We start from the raw sequence: 22,449 nt of genomic DNA, 5'->3' as shown, positions 1-22,449 counted from the left end.
TCTCATTTCTCTTCCCAGCTTTTCCTCCACCTCTCTAACTTGATTTTCAAAATTCTTTTTGAGCTCTTCCATGGCCTGTGCCCATTGAGTGGGCTGGGACACAGAAGCCTTGATTTCTGTGTCTTTGCCTGATGGTAAGCATTGTTCTTCCTCATCAGAAAGGAAGGGAGGAAATGCCTGTTCACCAAGAAAGTAACCTTCTATAGTCTTATTTCTTTTCCCTTTTCTGGGCATTTTCCCAGCCAGTGACTTGACCTCTGAATATTTTCCTCACACCCACCTCACCTCCTGATCCTCCCAGCCAGTGTTTGGGGTCTGAGATTCAAATGCTGCTTCCAGCCTCAGGGCTTTGGGCGGGGGCAGGGCTGCTATTCAGTGTGAGATTAAATTCAGATGCTCAGGTGAGGGCAGGGCTGCCTCTCAGGCTCAGTTCCCTCAGGGAGTTTATGCACAGACCTTCAACAATGGATCCAGGCTCCTGCCTGCTTGGAGAGACCTGGTCTGCCGCTGCCCCTCAGCTTCTGTCTCCCGAGGGGGCCCGAGCCATGGGGGCACCCCACTCCCCCCTCGCCCCGCCAAAGGGACTCTCTCACAGACCCCCGTCACCTGTGGGTGGAGGTACTTGTGCGGCCGCTGGAGATCCCGTCCTTGAAGCCCGCTCAGATCTGTTCCTCTCGGTGCCGTGGCCACGGCAGGGCTGTACTCAGCTCCCAGTCCCGGCGCCCAGTCCGCAGCACGAGGGACCTTTTACGAGAGGTTTGCAGGTCTCTCCGGAACAGAAATCTCCCTCGCTCCAATGTTCTGTGGCCTCTGGGTGCAGAATTCGCCGTGAGTTACTTCTTTGTAGTTGTTCTATGGGTTGTGGGTTCGGAGCTATGTGTATGTGCGTCTTTCTACTACGCCATCTTGGCTCCGCCCTCCCAAGTTGTATTATTTTTAAAAGGACACACAGATATATCATGGCATAGTGAATAGTGCTAGAGATCAGGTAAGGAAAAACGGAGTTCAAATCATGTCTCAGATACTTGCTGAGAGACATGAACAAGTCTCTTAATCTCTCTGAGTTTCAGGGGACTCTCAAAATATGAGATCTAGACCAGTTTTGATCTATATTAGCGGACAGTCCTTACATGGTTGAAATCATAGTTTCTTGAAGGTTAACACCATTTAATTAAGAAAAATAGAGGGGAAGTCTTTAAACGAGTAAGGACAAAGAGGTTTGTATATGTAGACATATGCCCTATGATAGGATCAGATATTCATTAGAAAATAAGATTTAAAATCATATGGTTATTTCAATATATGTAGAAAGAACTTTTGACAAAATACAATATCCACTCCTACTGAAAACACTGGAGAACACAGGAACAAATGGAGCTTTCCTTAAAATAATAAGTAGAATCTACCTAAAACCATCAGCAACTATTATATGTAATAGGGACAAGCTAGACGTATTTCCAATAAGATCAGGGGTGAAACAAGGATGTCCATTATCACCACTGCTATTCAATATGGTATTAGAAATGCTAGCTGTAGCAATAAGAGAAGAAAAAGAAATTGAAGGAATTAGAATAGGCAAAGAAGAAACTAAGTTATCACTCTTTGCAGACAATATGATGATATACTTAGAGAATCCTAGAGAATCAAGTAAAAACCTATTTGAAATAATCAACAACTTTGGCAAAGTTGCAGGATACAAAATAAACCCATATAAATCATCTGCATTGCTATATATTAATAACAAAGCCCAACAGCAAAAGACAAAAAGAGAAATCCTATTTTAAATTATGGTAGACTTTACAAAATATTTGGGAGTCTACCTGACAAAACAAACTCAGGGATTACATGGACACAATTACAAAACACTTTTTGCATAAATAAAGTCAGATCTAAGTAAATGGGTAGGCTGAGCTAATATAATAAAAATGACAACTCTACCTAAATTAATTTACTTATTCAGTGCCATACCAATCAAACTACCAAAAAATTGTTTTCTAGAGCTAGAAAAAACAATATCAAAATTCATGTGGAAGAACAAAAGGTTCAGAATATCAAGAGAATTAATGAAAAGAAATGCTAGGGAGGGTGGTCAAGCCATACCATATCTCAAATTGTATTATAAAGCAGCAATCATCAAAACCTCTTGGTACTGGCTATGAAATAGAGGGGTAGATCAGTGGAATAGGTTAGGTACATAAGACAAAGCAGTCAATGATTATATCAGTCTACTGTTTGATAAACCCAAGGACCCCAGCTTCTGGGATATGAACTCAGTGTTTGACAAAAACTGCTGAGAAAACTGGATAAGAGCATTGTAGAAATGGGACATATATCAATGCCTGATATCATACACAAGAATAAAGTCCAAATGGGTACACAATTTAGGCATAAAGGCTGATATTATAAACAAATTTAGGGAATAAGGAATAGTTTATTTGTTGGATTTATGGAGAATGGAGAAATTTATGACCAAACAAGGGATAAAGAACATTATAAAATAGAAAATGGATAATTTTGATCACATTAAATTGAAAAGCTTATGCACAAACAAAGCCTATGCAACCAAAATTAGGAGGGAAGCAGAAAACCGGGAAAGAATTTTTTACAACTAGCGTGTGTGATAAAGGCTTCATTTCTAAAATACAGAGAGAACTGAGTCAATTTTACAAGAATATGATTCATTCCCCAACTGACAAATGGTCAAAGCATATGAACATGAAAAAATGCTCTAAATCACTATTGATTAGAGACATACAAATCAAAACAATTCTGAGGTACCATGACATACCTACCAGATTGGCTAATGTGACAAAATAGGAAAATGATAAACATTGGAGCTGTGGGAGAGTTGAAACACTAATTCATTGTTGGTGGAGCTGTGACCTGAACCAACTAATCTTGAGAGCAATTTGGAAATATGCCCAAAAGGCTATAAAAATGTGCATGCCTTTTGACCCAGCAATATCACTTCAAAGATTGTATCCCGAAGAGATCTACATAAATATTTATAACAGCTCTTTTTGTAGTGATCAAGAACTGGAAATTGAGGGAATGCCCATCAATTGGGGAATGGCTGAACAAGTTGTGGTATATGTATGCAATGGAATACTATTGTGCAATGGAAATGATGAACAGGACGACTTCAGAGAGGCCTGGAAGGACTTATAGGAAGTGATGCTGAGTGAAATGAGCAGAACAAAGGGAACATTGTACACAGTATCAGACACAGTGTGTGAGGACTGTTTCTGGTGGACCTAAAACATTCCCAAAGGACTCGATGCAAAATGCCATCCACATCCAGAGAAAGAACTGTGGAATTGGAACGCAAAATGAAGCAGACTACTTTCTCGTGCGCTATGTTTTGTTTTATGTTTTCTCATAGCTTCTCCCATTCCCTATGTAACATGACTAATGTGAAAATGTGTTTGATAAGAATATATGTGTGGAACCCATATAAGATTTCATGTCGTCTCAGGGAGTGAGGGAGTGGAGAGGAAGAGAAGATTTAAAACTTATGGGAGTGATTGTTGAAAACTGAGAAAAAAATAGATTAATTAAAAAAAGAAAATAAGGTTTAATTATTATTAGCCAGACAATTGTTTTGAAATGTATATCCACAAAGAAACACAGAGGATTTGAGTGTTCCATCCCTATAAGTCAATGCTCTATCTTATTTTATGAGATAAATTCTCATCTTTAATACCTTTGAATTGTCCAAGTATAGTATTAGTGGCAACATGGTGTAGTGGATATAGCAGTATGTTTGCATTAATGAAATCATTGATTAGGTACTACTATTTACTGTATGGAACATCAAAGACAAATTACATTGTATCTCTGAAAATCATTTTTTCATCTATTGGAGAGTTAATTTCATCCCTCGTGTTAAGAGTTGTCTGTGAGTATATAAGGGTATTAAGCAAAACAATTTGTAGAAACATGATTTTTAAATTGCAAAGCACTGTGACATTATGCTCATGTCTATATATGTTTTTAATGGGATTTTTAATATGGAATTATGTAGATAAAATATTATAATAGTATATGTAAACACACATAATATTCATATATGATAAACTTTTTGCTCACATACATTTACATTTTATATATGAAAAATGTTTATATAAAGCTTCTGGTAGGTACATTAAAATTTATGCCATTTCTATTATTTGTAGTTTGAAAACTATAATTTGTTGCTATGGATTTACATTTTTCTAATGTGCCCAGCAAAATGGGATTTCTTCCAATGCTTTATTGTTGTATCTGCCTCATGTTGTTCTTTTTACTGTTCTATATTTACTTTCCTTTATTAATTCCCAAAATGTGCTACCTAGAATTGGCAACATGGTCTCTCTTTTCATTTCAGAATGACTTAAGCTGCATATAATTCAAAATCATCAGTTAATAAAAATACTCTAATAAACACATATCACCAAATTATGCTTGCTGCCTATGAAGGTATTTTGCACCTATGAAAAGCCAAAGGGCAAACTTTATTGAAAACACTTAATGGAAAAAAATGAAACATACCTCCTATGTCCAGCCTTTGGTAGAAAAATAACCATTTGGCATCTGAACTTTCTCAAGAACTCTTAAGTTCATACAATACTTCTGAATACATACATACATACATATATATACACACACACACACACACAGCATATATACATAGATATAGCATATATGTATATATAATATTATATTCATCTAAAATATACACACATATATTCCTGTTTCTTTTTATAACAAAAGATTAGTAAATGTAAAAAACAAGTCTTCATGATATAAACGAAAACCAATTATGTAAAAGTAGATTTATTTCAATAAGCAATTTTGGTTTTCAAAAAAAAAAAAACTATTATTGCTACCTTAATGTAGAAACATCTCTGATTTAAGCACTTAGAATAGAAGAAATTCATCACAAATACTTCATAGTAGCAGGGATTATTGGAAAGGAAATATGTCTATGTCACAATTTTTGGAAGGAATACCTCCATTAAGTTTATTAAAAAAACTATCATAATATTCTTTCTTGAGCACTTTCTTGACAACTCCTACTCCAAATGGCAGGTTTAATTCCCTGAGGGAGACTGGCTGTTTCTCTCCTCAGAATTTTAAAATCATTTCTAAAGATTGCTGGGATTTCTAACTATTGCTCATGATGTACCAGTGTGCTTCATATTAACATTAGTCAGCAGAGTTCAATTCAATTAGCTTTTAGAATGAGTATTCACTAAGCAGATATAGTAAGGACACGTTTTACAGAATCATCTTCCCAAAGTAGGGCAGTTCTTTTCTCCTTTTGCAGAAACTTCATGGAATTCTACATAGGTTTACCTCCCTGCTGGGCTTCAAAACATACATAGTAAGGTTGCAGAGTCTAAAATCTGCCTTTCCAGGATGTGGTATTTTGTCCTTGAGGTCACTCTCAGACCTGGATGCACATACTGTCACCAACAGTTGTTCTGCAGATACTGCTACCAATATCCACAGGTTCTCCAGGTCCTTCTCCCTTTCAAGGTTCACAAAGTTGTCTTAGCAACAAGGGGAGAGTAGAGAGAGAGAAAAGAAATTCAACCCTCTGCATTTGAAGAAAATTTTCTTTCAGTTGTCTTTTGTCAGCAGATTAGACCACCACTTGGTTCATTATTGCTGGAATGTGTCATTCCAAAATGGCTTTACCATGTTCTACACAAGCTCAGAGGTATTTTATATGATTTCAGCTAATCACAAGATATTTCATATGTGTCCTTCTTTGTTATCATCCAGTGAAGAAATGATTTGACTCAAACTGATTGAGAACTTGTCTATATCTAGTTTATACTTTAAGAAAGGAGTTGGTGATTTCTTTGTTTATATATCCCTCACTTTTACACTACTATTAAAATAATTTACACTTTATCATTTTTTATTTAGTTTTTAATTTCCTTTTTTTGACAGAACAATACAGAGTAGCATTTAACTAGAAATGGGGTCATATACATCTTCAGTACTACCTTAAGCAAGCACATGTTTTATCTTGCTGAGGATCTTTCCTCCAAAAAGATAATCTCAGAACCTAAAATGGAAAAGATTTCAAAAGTCCTCACTTTCCACCTATACCTCACCAAATATCCTTCTAAAAAGAAATTTTCTATTGTTGATAAGTCATCAGTCATCCAATTTATTCTACTGAAAACTTTCAGTTTGGGAAAATTAACTGTCACCCAAAGTAACCCACTCAAATTCTGGATAGCTCAAATGACTGGAAAGCTGGTTGTTTGTTTTTTCCTTAGAAATCAAGTCTAAATATGCTTCTCTGAATCTCATACCCATTGTTTCTAAGATTATTGCCTTTGGAGATCAAGCAAAAATATAATATCTCTTTCTAATGACACCTCTTCAAATAAATTAATACAGTTATCATAGATTCCCTCCACCTTGTTTACTCTCTCTCCAGGTCCATCAGTATAAATGTTTCAATTGAAATGTTCTTGAATCCTATATCATGTGGATTGCTTTTCTCTGGATTTACTCTAGTATGTCAATAACCTTTTTAAAATTCCCCAAATTAAAAATAACACTAGACAGCTAGCCAGGATAGTAGATAGAGCAATAGGCATGGAGTCAGGAAGCCCTGAATGCACATCCTGCCTCAGACACTCATGAGCTATGTGACTTGGGTAAGTCCCTTAACCTTTGTCTGTCTCATTTTTCTCATCTATACAGTGAGGATAATCACAGCACCTATCTCAGAAGGTTATTTGTAAGAAGCAAATGAGGGCATTTTTACATAATTACTAGCTAGTATGATACTACAAATATAGGTTGGCCAGAGAAATACTATCACACATTCCATATGTTATGACTTTCTAAATATATTGTAATATAATACTTGGTTTTATTTGGGGATGGAAGGGCTGAAACATTATAGTATCGGTTCATATTGAGGCAGTAATCTATCAAAACATATTAACTCTATTCTAGCCACTCCCTTCTCTCACTTTCTTAACTTTTGAAGTTGATTTTTAAAAAAATCTGAGGGTAGAACATTTTACTTATAAACATTATAATAATTTTTAATTAAATTATTTTTGTCTATCTAAAAGTTTCAAATCAGATTAAAATGCAATTGGGAAATATTTAAAATAAACAAAAATACAATAAAACTTAGGTAAAATTACATTTTAGTTTTCTAAATTATTATGTGACCCACAGGGATTCTTATATATGATTTAGTGAAGCTTTTTTCTAAATTGTTGAAAACATATTGAATAGCACAAGATGAAGGATTTATCCTTGGACCATTCCACTAGAAAGCTTTATCTCTACATTGCCATTAACTCTTTAATAATAACTCATTGGTATTATCTAAATAATACTAAATTAACTTTTACCTATCCTCATGTCTCCATATTATTCACAGGGATAAGATGAAAATTTTTTTTTATGAAATGTTTTGGTGAAATCTAGTATTCCCTTAATCTGCTACTCTAGTAATCCTGATAAAAAAAAGAAAAGAAAGAAATCTATATTTCTCTATAACTTGTTCTTACTAAAGCCATGTTAATTGTTTTAAACAATTACAATTATCCATTCCAGATCCTTACACATCATTCCTTCAAAAAAGCTCTCGAATTTTGCCAGGAATCAAATCAAGTACATCTACCTATTGTTTAGAGAATCTGCCCTTTCAGTTTTGAAAATAATATTTACTTTTTTCTGATCCTGTCATTCCTCTTATTTTCCTCAATCTTCCAAAGATCATAAACCAACAATGGGACAGGAATCTCATTTATACATTCTTTCAGCATTTCAGGAAATATAGTTAGGTTTTGTTTTGCTTGTTTATTCACTCAATCCTGGTAGCTTAACATGTCAAGGACATCTATGTAGTCTTTCATCATCTCTTCATCTATCTTGGGTTTCACCACCGTGTTGTTCATTGTTAGTTTAACATTTCTGGCCCATAACAACATTCTCATAACACCTATCGTATGTTTCCTTATGCTGTATTCTAGTACTTTCCCAATTTTACCATAAACTGTCAGAAGGGTGCTAACTGTTTCCACATATGAGATTTAATAAGAGCTTGAGAGCACACTGAAATCATGACAAGAAATCAATATAACAATGAGAAGGCCCTCATATACTAAAATACTGTATTAATTCCAAGAAGTGTACTTAACCTTGTATTAGTACTCCAAAAATCAGTTTGCATACACACATACAAATGCCATGTGTATATACACGTATACACACATACTAGCTTTTGCAGTCAAAATGAATGTATTATAGTTTCCCACTCAAGTTTTTGTGAGTAAAATACAAAAAGTGAATAACCCCATGGGATTGGAGATTTATTCATTTTATTTTTTTTTAAAGAATGAATTGTATTGAACATTACTTTTAGGGTGAGAGAAGTTTCAACATTTCTAGCTATTGCATTCATCACAGATGTTCACAATTCCTTAGTGACCTTTGCTTCTCCATTTTCAAAATGAAACCAATACTATTTTATGTCACTTTTTTTCTGACAACCTCAAGAACCTAAAGTATCAGAATAAACCCCACAAAATGCAAAGAGTAAAGGAATTTGCCCAGCAAATAAAACAACTGATATAATGTGTTGTATGGTTGTTCTTCGTATTCAAAGAGGACCAAAACAATACTACAATGTTGGGGGGGGGGGGGGGTCAATGTACTGTGTGTCCAAGTTCAAAAGAAACATAAGATGAACAAATTTAGAGATATCTCCCTCCCAAATGTTCATAGTACTATTTTTGTACTGTATTTTACTCTGCATAACAGCAGTGAGGCTGCTCTGAGGTCAGAATTGAAATGGAATGTAAAGTTAAATTTCTAAATTGTACAAACTTGGCTATCTGGAATGTTTTTAAAGTGAAAATCTGCAATATGATGCATGTTTATCAATATTTAATAGTTTAAACAAGTGTGAAGGTGCCTAGGAAGAAAAAAAGTTTGATAAATAAGCAGTCTCAGTTCAAATTAGGAGGGAGAAATAAAAATAAACAAACAAATGTTAAAAAAAGTCCTAGTTGGAAAGAAATAGAAGACAGAAGGAAAAAGCTAAGGAGTAAATTATCCCATTTCTATGGTATGTTCTTTTAATAAGCACATAGGAAATAAAGGCTAAGGGAAGTCATCTTGTACCCAGTGAATCAGAAAGAAGTGGGAATTTAATAGGGATCTATTTTCTAAGAGGTTAGAGGTTGGTTATAAAAGGGAACAAATTAATTAGTCAATTAGGACTAATTTTAATCAACTGATATTAGATGTTGATTGTCATGAGTGGGGGAGAGGATCAAGGGAAAAAGAAGCTCCAAAAAGAACTAAAATTTAAGCAAGAAGAACATTAGACCATATGTATAGCAGATACATGGTGGAATTATGGACATTAAGACAAAATAAGGAGTCAATCGCATGTCAATTTTATTTCTTTTAAAATTCTAGATCTCAATGGATGTAATACCTCAAAGTTTCAATGTAATGATGAATCGTATGAAGTTTTATCTGAACAGCATGGTAGAAAGAAGGGATTACAGTCAAGAGAGAACAAGGGTTTAATCCCGCCTCTGGCACTGAAAAGAAGTCACTTTCCCCCTCTAAGGTTCAGTCTGTAAAATGTAGATACCTATTACATTTGTCCTTTGAGGGTTTTGTGATATAGCAGAAAATGTGGGAGAACTTGGTGTCAGGAGAAATCTGGATTCTAACTCTGCTTCCCACATTTGATCCTATGTGATCAATTCAGTTCATTTCTTTGAACCTCAGTTTCCTCATCTATAAAATTGGGATGATAATATCACAGTATTACAGAGGAGAAGGAGCATACCAGGCCAAGAAGATAGCCAGAAAGAATTCCCAGAGTGGAGACATAAGAGTATCTTGCTTATGGAGTAGCAAGAAAACAGTATTACTGGACCGAAGTGTATATGTCAGGGCATGATATGCAAAAAGACTGCAAGGTGGGAAGGGAGTAGGTTATGAAAGACTTTGGATCTGAAAGAGCATTTTTTATTTGCCCCTGGAAGCAATGGGGGCCCATTGGAGATTATTGAGTATGTCTGGGGAAGGGAGTTGACATGATGAGACCTACATTTTGAAATACGAGAATATCTACTGACATTTGTCTAGTAAGATTCCACTTCATGTTACATATAGCAAATGAAAATTTGTAGCATACCACACTTGAACATGCATGTTGAATGAAATAGTTTTTATTTGTAGAGGGGTTGTATGTATATGTGTGTGTACATGCATAGAGGCAGGACGAGAGGAGTCCAATTAATAGTTTACATTAATGTTTTTGTTATTGCATTAACAATCATATAAATTGTTGGCATATAATACACCTCTGACAAAAGCTTTGCTGGAGCTAGGTGGAACTGGCTCCGGAGGGCCGATTGTTAACTTTTCAGTGTAAATCTTCCTACCTCAGGAATGGGTAAATGTTAAAAATCTGGGCTTGATTCATTATTTTATTGATTTTCTAGACTAAAGAAGGTGATGGAAAAATGTTAACACTGGAGATTAAACATAAAAGTATGTAATGCAATTTATTCTACGTTTAAGGTTGCCCCTTGGGAGGAAAGTTTTGCTTAACAACATTGCGGATGTATCTAAGGGTCATCTATGATTATCTTATGTCCACAATCAATTCAATCCTCAGTCATTCTGCCTTGCAGCTATGGACTATTCTGGATTTTTTTTTTTAGACCAACTAGTTCAGCTAATCAGGTGAAGGCCTTCTACAGAAGCATTTTGGATAGCCTTTGGATTTCTTATTGCCATCCATCATCAATCACAACCAGGCTGACTGCTGCATGGGAATGGGTCTTGAGACGATTTATTCATCTATTCTTTAACTCAGACTGCTAGGCAGAATGATAAGGAAGATCAAGTTCACTTTTTAAGACGGCAACTGTCCTAATCACAGAAAACTTTAAAATCCATCTGAAGTGACTATTTCGCAGGCATATTTTTGATCGAATCTTATTTTAAAAAATTTAAAAAGCTCTCAAATGCATTGGGCATTCTTTATAAAATATTAGCTTATTGAACTTTACATAACAGAAACAGGTCTAAATTTATTATAACCAATTTTGAAAATGTCTAAATGCATGCTTATAGTAATAAGTACCATGTTTAAATACAACAGTTTTGAGTAAATTAAATTTAGAAATAACAATGTTCAGGCCCTACATTGTATATTAATTTTTCTAACAGTTTAAATGACCAATTGAATAGGATATATTAAAAATATTAAATAAAATTCATCTATTTCAATTCAGCTAATATTCATTGGGTATGTAACATTTAAAGACAAAACCAAAAGTGATACCACCACAGTATAAAAAAAAAAAATGCCTACGTTATTAGAACAGGAATAGAATGGGCCAAATCTCATATCACTTCTTGACATCAAAGGAACCAGATCTTAAATCGTCACCTTTGTCATCAATAAAATAAAGATAGTCACATATAACATCTTTTGGGAATATTGATGATATTAGAGAATCCCAACTTTTTTTGATCCTTGGATTTCAATAATCCTTCAAATATTTACAATATTCAATATGGAAGGAAATAAATTATAAAGTGCCCATAAGAAATAAAGAGAATAATTTTAACAGACTAATACATTTATTTACCAAATATTATTCTAATTACTGTTTTTCACACTCCAGTCTGGGAATCCCTAGAATCTGTAATTTGGAGCAAGTTCACTCTTTGAATAAAGAACAATAATATAAAATCCTATGCTAATTGTTGTTTTGTTTGTTTGTTTTGCTTTCCCCCTGGGATCACAGAACATTCTTGCTATTAGTAGCTGTAGATACTGGCCATAAGGGAACTGGACAGCTTGCTTTAGTTTATTTGAAAAGAGACTGAATCCCAACAGGAGTAAGCCACCTAGTGGTGGTCTGATTATCACACGCTGAAGAGCTTGCTCAAAAAACATAATGGCAAAGATTCAATAGGCGTCTTCCAATGAATTAACTAAGGAAATTTAATTGATGACAGAATTTTGATGAATATTGTGCCTTAAAAATATTATAGGACCACTTTACCCTCCTCCATTACCCTATATAACCTAGTCTTCCACTGCCATTAAAATGGTACCCAAATCATTCACTGGAAATTTTAAAGAATATATTTTCCTATTTATTCTCAAATCATTTTAGAATATTCGAGTTTGACAGAAAGTCCACCAGGGATGTATAACCATTACAGTGAAGACTGGGAGAAAATTTCTACAAAGGAAAGAAACCGCTGTGGTTCCTATTCCTTTACCCCACTGTCCTTTACCCTCTTTCAGAATGACAGAAAGCATATGAACCATCAGTCAACTGTTTAAATACAATTGTGACTCTAACCTGAAAATCCTAAGTGTAAGAGATTTTCCTTATTAACATAGTCTTTTTCTTCCCTGCCTCAAACTTTAATAATTCCAAATTTCTCTGTAAATCAAAGGCCCCAAAAGGGAGAGAGGGAGGGAGAGAGGGAAGGAAGGAGGGAGGGAGGGAAAAAAGGAAGGAAGGAAGGAAGGAAGGAAGGAAGGAAGGAAGGAAGGAAGGAAGGAAGGAAGGAAGGAAGGAAGGAAGGAAGGAAGGAAGGAAGGAAGGAAAAGGGAAAAAAGAAGGCAAGAAAGGAAGAGGGAGGGAAGGAGTGAATACAGAAAGATAAAGAGGAAGAGAAGAAAGTGAGGAAGGAAGAAAAAGGAGGAGGATTAAGAAGACAGAAACATCAAAAAAAGTATGATTGAAAAAAATGCACTGATCAAATTTTGAGCACCAACACCTTAACTGAAGGGAAATTCATGGTCTCCACTGATAACCTCAGAATATAAAGTGAAAAGCCAAAATTGTACCCAATAATGGAAGTACATTCAGGTACAAGCATAAAAAGATAGGAGCATGAATGACAGAGTATTAAGTACACACAGATAGGCAATCATCAGATTCCCATTGATGAGGTCACAGAAACATTTGACCATTTGAGCATTTTACATTGTAATGTATCAAGCTAGGGAAAATAAGAATTAAAAGAATTTCAAAAATATTTTATCTAATAGAAGAATTTATATGTTATATTATTTTGTATTATACTTCTCCATCCATCAACCAACAAGGATTTATAAATTTCTAGTGCAGGGAAAAGATATTTAGCCAGGAAAAAAGCTCCTGACATATATATTAGTTGTGTCACTCTGCATAAGTAAGTTATTTTACCTCTTAGTTTCTTAGGCAAAACTCTTAAGATTACAAGCTAAAGACTCTAAGTTTACTACAAGTTAAAAACTCTGAGACTACAAAACTGCAAGCCAAATATAACTGGTAGAGGAAGTTTCCCTATAATAGTGAAATTACATGGTAGACTCTATTTCATATTATGTGCCAGGAACCATGCTAAGTACAAAGAATAAAGCATTAATAATCCTTGCCCTTAAGAAGATAGTTTTCTAATGAGTGAGAAAAGCTAGTTGAGCTGTGAATAAAGTGCTGGACTTGGAGTCAGTCTTAAATTTGAGTCTTGGCTCAGTCTTTTACTAGCTGTGTGACCCTGGACAAGTCATTTAACCTCTTTCAGTGTCAGTTTCTTCCTTTGTAAAATGAAGTTTATAATAGTATCCCTCTCATAGGATTGTTGTAAGGATTAAAAAAGCTATCACACAAAAAATCATTTTGCAGAACTTGGAAATATATAAATGCTAGTTATAATTTTAATGTAAATAATGTATATTTTATGGAATGTACATATAATATGTGATGTTTATAAATATGTTTAAAGTGAATTATTTCTTGGAGTTCAGCTCTCCAGGATCCATGGCCCTCTCTTGTTCCCACTCATTAGATGAGTCATGTTATGTAAACTTGTGAGGCTACTGCTGGCAAGATGCCTTCTTTTTCTGTTGCCCTATAAAGCAGGTGGGCACTAGTCAATGAATGGGGAGAACCCTTAGGGTTGAATTCACAAACTGGAATGGTGTGTGTGACTTGATTGGCCCCCATCAAGACTTGGGGGGAATCTGTGTTTGCCTCAACTGACCCCCACTGAGGCTTGAGGGGATTTAGGGGAATGCATAAGCTGTGCCTGTCTCAATTGACCTCAAGGAGAGGTAAGGGAGTTGCCCCCCCAGCCCTGAGAGAAGGGTGATTAGGGAATGCTGCCCATTATCAGCAACCCTTGTGAAGAGACTAGATAGAGTCCCAGCTAGTTGCTTTGGCCTCAGCAACAATCCCAGGGAAGCAAAAGGCTCTCAGATGAAATCAGTGCACGAGTCTCTTCTGGCCCTTCCCCAGCAAATATTCTTAGATTACTTTTTGCAAATTTCTTGGGGGGCAGGTGCATTAGGGGGATAAGATAGGCAATGATTTAAGGACTGCCAGAAACCCCTTGGGCAGATTAAGAGTAAACCTGTGCTAGCAGCCCTCCTGTGTATTGTGTTTATCTGTGTTACAGGATAAAAAATAGAATGCCTATTGTACTTACTATATATACGTAAATATATATGCATACACACACATATATACTATGCAATTCAATCCTTAAAAAAAATATATATATATATCCACAGTAGCTGCTCACGTAGCATTAATGAAACAGTATGGTGTAAGATACATACAGAATAGATGGAATCTTAGAAAGGAAGAACTAACAGCTGAGAGAACTAGGAAAGGATTCCTATGGATGGTGTAATTTTAAGTGCTGAAGACAGAGATTCTAAAAAGTGATTTCATGTAGGATGTAAGGGACAGCCAATGCAAAGTCCTTGAGATGTAGATGGAATATCATTTGCAAGGAACAAATAGTCTAATATTGTAAGATCATAGACTGCATGAAAGGGAGTAGTTTATAAGAGGATTGGAAATGTGGGAATGAAGAATTTTGAATAACTTAAAGAAAAATTTATATTTGATCCCAAAAGTTAATAGGGAGCCATTGAAGTTTACTGAGTAAGGAAATGATGTGATCAGATCAATGATTTATGAAAAATCACTTTGGCACCCAAGTGGATAGATTAGAAATAAGAGAAACTTGAGGTAGGAAGACCATTTAGACAAATAGTTGTTACAGTATAGGCATTAGGTAAGGAGGGCCTGAACTAGAGCTTATGGATGTGTTAGTGAAGAAAAAGACATGAACTGGAGACAATTTATGGAGTTAGAAAAGATAAGATTTAGCAATTGAAAAAAAATTAACAAAAACTGTTGTTAAGGATTCCCATCCCCTCATTTTAATTTCTCCTAATAAGATGATATATCAAGTAGACCAAATCAGTTATGGAAAGCCAAACTAGGGCAAAGAGTTCATTAATATTAGGTGGTAAATGAATTAACATAGTGGATAGTGAAGAAAAACAAGTTGGAAAACTTGGACAAGAAATATGATCAAGAAAAAAATGCCTGCATCTGCCAAGGACCCAAATAAACAGCACAAAATTGATCAATGCTCTGTAGATAAAGCTGCCAAAATGAGAGGGTTATAGACTATGGTTTCAGTTTCAAGTCTCCTAATGACCCATTTTTTTCAGTGAAACTTCAAAAAAAAAAAAGTTACAATATCCCTTTTTGTTTATTTTTTTTCCCAGAGAAATGAGACTGTAATAATTCCTTACGATTCTTCCTTTTCTTATTAATTTGGGCATCAAGTTAAAGTTCCTGTATTTAATACAAAGACGCCATATGGTACAGACAGAGCTTTATAGCTTCAGAATTGCCAGGCAGCACTTGTCTTTTGAATTTTTTTGTTTGTTTATTTGCTTTCTTGAACTCAGATAAATAAAACCAGTTTTACTTACTTTACTTTTCACTTACTTAAATCTCAAAAAAAATACATCCTACTTGTCTTGGAACAATGGAGCGAAATAATATAAAATCTGTTTCCCCTCATAAAAACTTTCCATCCTTGCATGACAGTTTTGACAGTTCATAAAACAAATGATCTTTGCAATATGAACTAGTAAATATAATAACATTTCATAGTTTTATTTTTCAAAATGTATAATAATAAACATTTCCATTTCTAGAAAAGTAAGAACATTACTATGTTCATTTTTTTGCTTGTGGGTGATGTTTTTATTTGCTTTTCTCAAGAATTATCTGGTGACTACCTACACATGATTTATTGATTCTGATAGCACACATAGAGACAAATGAGTTGAGCGTATATGTTTTCCTGTCATACCACTGCTTTGGGGAATATCTGAATTTAACCATTTTAATGCACTCGAGGACACATTGCTGTCAATTCATCATTAAGGATATAAAAGCCAGTGTGCACGAAGCTAATTACCATACCTGAAATACGAAGTAGATTTAAATGTCAAAACAATGCTCCCAGTTTCCCAGATTGTCAAAACATTTCTTACCTTTGTCTTGGCAGGCTGATGAGCGGCTGTTTATGACACCTCTTACTAAGGCTAAAAAGCTTGTGGACAATTTTCTGTGCCTTTAGGAAAAGTTGTTTCATGCTGGTCTCCAGTTGTTCATAACGACGCTGAAAATTAGAATCCATTGTCCACAAATGCATTATGGTGGATGTGTTGAGGAAATAATTCATGGGAAGCCTTTTCATAAAGAATTTGAATTCATCTAGAAAAATGGTTAAAAAATAAACACTTTAATGATGAAATCATTTTCTAGTAAACAATCTTCATAGATGTGAATAGAAAATACCATTTGATTTCACTGTTGAATATGGATTACCTAGAATAATAGGAAAGTAAACATAGTAACACCAAATGTAACCCCAGAGTTTTATACATACATGTATATGTAATATACATGTATGTATATATGTATACCTCAGCATGAATCTGTTACAACAGAGGAGATGTCAAATAGCAAATGAAAAACACTTGTGCCAAAAGGAATTTCGTATGGCTTCATGTTTAGTCCCCTGTTTTCATGATATACATGTATTTAAATAAATGCTCTTTTACATGCAGAGACCATTCATCTGTCTTCCATATCCCATAGTGACATTAATAATCCTTTTAAAATGCTTTCATAGTCAGAAAATTCCTTTGGAATCTTTTTTTTCAAATTAGCGCAGGAAATATAGTCATTTCAACAATATTTTATCTTTAACATTTTTTGAATAAAAAGAGAAAGGTTTATCCAATAAGAAATCTGATTATTCTTTTCAAGCAATCACATCCAAAAGTTCCAAGATATAAAGTAATTTAATGTAGAAATGATTTATATAGTGATATACTGAAAAACAAATTTTAGGAAGACTTTTCATATTCTAATTTTTGTCAAAAATTATCATCAAATTGCCACTGGGCAAATGGCAGACTATATATTAAACAATTTGTAGGAATACAAAGGGATGCTACAATTTAAAAAAATAAACAAACTATGACAAGTTTATAAAATGCTTGAGATTTCTTTCTAAGATTTAATGTATATTGTTGTATGGTATTTTCAACAGAAATAAATGACTATGGTATTCCTAAATGTTCTTTTCTTTAAATTTTATTTTTCCAAAACTTAAATATACAGTAAGAAAAGAAAAAGAATATCATAAACTTAAATACAAAATAAAAATGAAAAAAAAAACATGTTCTGTGTAGAGCAGAATGTAAAAGAAAAATCAAAATGAAACAATAGATGTCCATTTCAAGAAAGCCTTTGTAATAAAAAGTCCATATTGTGTTGAGAGTTATCCATCTTTGCTTCCTTATAAGTTTTTAGTTTTTTACTGTTCAATTTTAAATCTGTTTTTCCCCCCTTATTCCCTCTCACTCCAGAAAGTTACAATTAAGCATGGATCTAAATGTTCTTAACAAACATTCCCTCTATTTTAAGAGAATAAAATTGTGCCTTAATAGCACGTACATTCAGAATTGTTTTTAAAATATTTCAAAATAACATAAATTATTAGAAAGACTCAACAGATCTTTTAACACAATATAGCTATCATATCATCAGTCAGGTAGGTAGCAACTTTGGAAACACACTTTATTTACAAAGTCAAGTTTGAAAAGAGGTATTTTAACAGCTAAATTTAGTAAATATGGGGTGTGATGGACAAAACATTTAAATAATCAAAAAATCAGAGCTTAAGTCACTTGTCTGCCAATAAATTGTGTTTCTGATTTTGAAAATATCACCTAATCTCTACGACTCTGTTTCTTCATCTATGAAATAAATGGATTAAAGTATAAAAAAGAAAAATCTCTTCTACCCATCAAAGTCTTTCATTTAATGAACCAGTTATTTTTAAACAATTGATTAGCAATCATTTCACCACCGGGCAGCTTAACCAGGATGAAAACAGTAACTTGACATCAGTAATCATTGTGCCTTACGTTTACCTAATACTTCACAGCATTCAAAGCATTTTCACACATTTTTTAAAAAGTGCACATAGTTTTATGCCTTTCCTTTTTATGTCATAGTAATTTAGAGATATATTCTCAACTGCCCCATGAAGCACTAACATCTAGTAAGTTTCTGAAAAACAATTAAGTAAAACCCACCAACACGAATGTCTGCATCTGACAGGTAATATACTCTAGATTTCTCTTCTCTGCCCACTCACCCCCAAAAATACATTTCCTCATCTCTTTTGTGGAACTCCCATTGGTAATTAGAACTACCAAACATTCTGTACTGTTCATTATATTGTCATTATTATTGTATATATGTTTCTTTGTTTCTGCTTATGTCAATTTGCATTAGTTTATACATGAATTGCCATGATTCTCTGAATTGCTTGTAATTATTACTATTTATGCAGCAATGTTATTCCATAGATTTATGTATCATAGCCTATTCTTTTATTCCTTGATTGAGTTTTTGCCACACAAAAAGTTCTGATATACATATATTGGTATTTAAAAAAACACAAGTAATCTGCTTGTGCCTGATACTGGTAACTCTAGGTTCAAAAGTTATGAATGAGTCACTTTTCTACTATAAGTATATACATTTTTTTACATTTTAGTAGGTCAAATTCATCTCTCCACAAAACCGAATTAGTGTGACTATTTTGTGGCAGATTTTCCAACACTGAAAATTTCCATCTCTTGCCATCTTTGCAAATTTGTTGGGTGTGAGGTGAAACATTTTATTAGCATTTTTAATATTAGTTCTTTGGAGTAGTCTTTTATGTGGTTATTAAAAGCTTGCAATTCTTCTTCAGAAAAGTCTTTTCATATCCTTTGGCCATCTTCAGTTGGTTAGGTAATTGACTGATCTCATGATAGCCTGCTGCTCTCTGTAATAGCAGTAAGCAAGGGAAGAAGCCAAGGACTGCTGAATTTAGAACATTAGGGAGACTTTGAAGCAGTTGGTGCTCTCCTGGGGCTGCCAAAATTCAGCTAAATTATCAAAAGTCACTATGTCAAGAATGCCATCCAAGTGGAATTGAAAATCAGAAGTTATTGTTATTTCCTCATCTTCAAGTAGTTACACCTATATTACTTATCACATTTTTAAGGGAAAAATATTATCTATACTTCACCTCCAAAACATTAGTAATAGATAAAATTTTAAAGAAATTTTAATGAGATTTCATCTTCATGATTTTGTTACTTTTACTCATACCCCTGAAAACATCACCGTTTTTATTATTGTCTTTCTATTTAAGTTTGGTTTTAACTAATTAGAGCCAACCATTAAATATCATATAAATCAAGACACATTTATTAACTACCTAGTAGGTGCTAAGTACTATGCTAAAGTGCTAGATATAAAGAAAGGCAAAAATTATTCTTGCCCTCAAATAACTTATATTTTTTTAAAATATATTTTAATTTTTCCCAATTGCAAGTAAAAACAATTTTATCACTTGTTTTTTTGACATTTTAAATTCCAAATTCTCTTCTTCTCTCTCTCCTCCCTGAGACAGTAAGCAATTTGCTATAGGTGATAAATGTGCAATCATATTTCCATATTAGTCATATTGTGGAAGAAACAGTAAATTTTTTTTAATGTCAAAAAACACACTTTGATTTGAACTCAGATTCCATCAGTTTTTCCCCCCCAGGGAGGTAGATAGCATTTTTCATCAACTTACATTCTAAAGCATTCATTAATATGCATGTAATAATAATAGCTTGCATCTGTATAATGCTTTAAGGCTTCAAAACACTTTAGAAATATCTCTTTTTTTTTCTTCACAACAACCCACCTACCTGGGAGGAAGGTGTTATGATAATATAGCATTATTTTATGTGTATATATACACATATGTAATATGTAATTACTAACAAATTATATATGTACATATATATATATATATATATATATATATATATATTTGTAACATCTGATGGCTAAACATGCAATACATAATGAGACCAAGTCAGTTTCATTGTAGTTAGTCCTTATTTGGAGGCAGTGTCACTCTTCAGTGAAAGATGACTGAATTTGCAATCACAGAGCCTTAAGTAGAATCCTTCTGGTAGTTACTATCTATATGACTTGAACAAAGTTAATTAACCTTTACAGAGCTCAGTTCTTCACCTATATAATGAGCAGTGTGTACTTGACAGATCTTAACTTCCCTTCTAGTTCTCTAGCTATGATCCATAATGTTTCTAGCTTTTGATCAAAGAACTCTAACACAGATACACATCTCGAAGTTTCTGTACATTTTATCCTATTTTATTGGTTGCTTATGTAGAATGGCATCCTTTGCAAGTTTCTGGTTTCTACTGAGTCTAATTTCGGGGATCACACATGAGAGATGCATACCCAAGCAGTATACCAGCCAGTTGGACTAGAGAGAAGAAATAATACAGCCTGATGGGTAGAGGTAGGGTTGCTGACAAAGAGACATCCTATGGCAGGGGTGAAGAACCTGTGGCCTCATAGTCACAATGTGGCCCTTTAGTCACAATGTGGTCCTCAAGCACAGCTCTTTGCCTGAATCCAAACAACTCCTTACTGAAAGGATTTGTTCTGTAAAACAGACTGTCAAAGGGCTGCACCCTAGGACCTAGAAGGCTACATGTGGCCTCAAGGCTGCAGGTTTCTCACCCAGTCCTATGCCTTCCTCCTACTATTTACATGGACATCTTTAGGTAAGAACTGGCATCAACACTTGGAAAGGTTGGAATCATTACCACCTGGAAAAGAAAATTCATTTGAGAGGTATTAGGACTTGGAAACTGAAGTGAATGCTGGTGAGACATTTCTTTCCCTGCCTACTGAAACTAATTGCTAGGACCAGGGAATCACTCACTCAAACAAAACAGAAAAAATAACAGCAAACAAAAACAAATTTGAGCCTTGTCCAACTAGAGCTGATGATATGTGGGCCAGATACTTTGAAATCTCCTCAGCCATTTGTGATACTCCTGGGTATAGCAGTTCCCTTGGCAAAAGTAAAGGTGTGAAGAGATTTGTGAGTTCAGACTTCATTAATGTGGGAGTAAGCCAGTCATTCCTAGACACTTGGGAGGTTCAATACTGTTTTATTATCTTTCAATGTCCTACAGTAAATATGCTCTAAATTACAATGTGAGTTTTGTTTCCTTTCAGATCTTTTGAAATTGAGGAGCTAAGAATCTTAATGGGAAGTGAGATGTGAACTATATTTGGAGATTTTCCCAGAATTCTGGAAGGGAGGAATAATGAGCCAATTTATGAAATAATAAACATGAATTTAAACTCTAGACCACACTGAAAAGAATTTGGGTCAAAGAGAAGGGCAGATGCTTCTCCTGCATATAGAAAAATAATTTTTAAATATCTACACTAACAATCAACTCCATAGAGGTGGAAGGTATTTAAATAACATTATATCTCAGTACATAGAGACACCATGGAACTCTCTACCTCATAATTTAAAAAGTTATGTTCCCTTACACAATTTAATACTGAATGTCCCATTCTGGACACTAAATAAATGGTGCAACAGTGATGCCTGGGTGAGAGAACAAATGAGCACTAAGTGTATAAAGAAATATCAAAGAAAATTAATTTAAGAAGCCAATAGATAGATGTAAGGAAATGATAAGTCACAACTATGTTCAGTGACTACAAAAACAGGTGATATTGTTCCTTTTAAAACTTCATTATCCAAGGTAAAATGACTTAACTTTGCATAAACAGTTTAGCATTTGAAAACTTAGTTAAATATAATATTTCATTTTGTGAGGTTTATTTAGTAAATATATGAAATGGTCATACCAAAGAACTTTAGACTCAAGGAAGCAAAAGCAATGAGAAGATTTAAGTTTAAAATGTCCTCCAATTTCCAATATAAAATATATGTTTGTTTAGGGAAGCAGGTTAAGAATTTGCAGTGATGAGTTTAAATTGTCTAACCTCACAGAAAAAACAACAACCTAATAATGGAACAGAAAAATCATAACATTTAGGGTGACAAATTCCTGAAATCAACATGCTGGAGTCTGCAAGTGACAATTTAAGAACCAGCAGAACTGACATCACAGGTTTCACAAACTTAATTCCATTTTCTAGT

The 22,449-nt window shown here is 34.1% G+C and overlaps 1 protein-coding gene across 4 annotated transcripts in view; it reads right to left on the bottom strand.

The window, feature by feature from the left end:
• Positions 1-22,449, bottom strand: part of BRINP3 (BMP/retinoic acid inducible neural specific 3) — a 536,581-nt gene that overhangs the window by 71,750 nt on the left and 442,382 nt on the right. For all 4 annotated transcript variants that reach the window (XM_072648361.1, XM_072648360.1, XM_072648359.1 and 1 more), the window contains exon 7: positions 16,376-16,598. In XM_072648361.1, the coding sequence (XP_072504462.1) occupies positions 16,376-16,598 (223 nt within the window). The remainder of the gene's footprint in view (positions 1-16,375; positions 16,599-22,449) is intronic.

Source organism: Notamacropus eugenii, chromosome 2 (genome assembly GCF_028372415.1).
Source record: "Notamacropus eugenii isolate mMacEug1 chromosome 2, mMacEug1.pri_v2, whole genome shotgun sequence".
NCBI lineage: Eukaryota > Metazoa > Chordata > Mammalia > Diprotodontia > Macropodidae > Notamacropus > Notamacropus eugenii.
The sequence above is the reverse complement of the archived record's forward strand: the minus strand, read 5'-3'. Positions and strand labels throughout refer to the sequence as shown.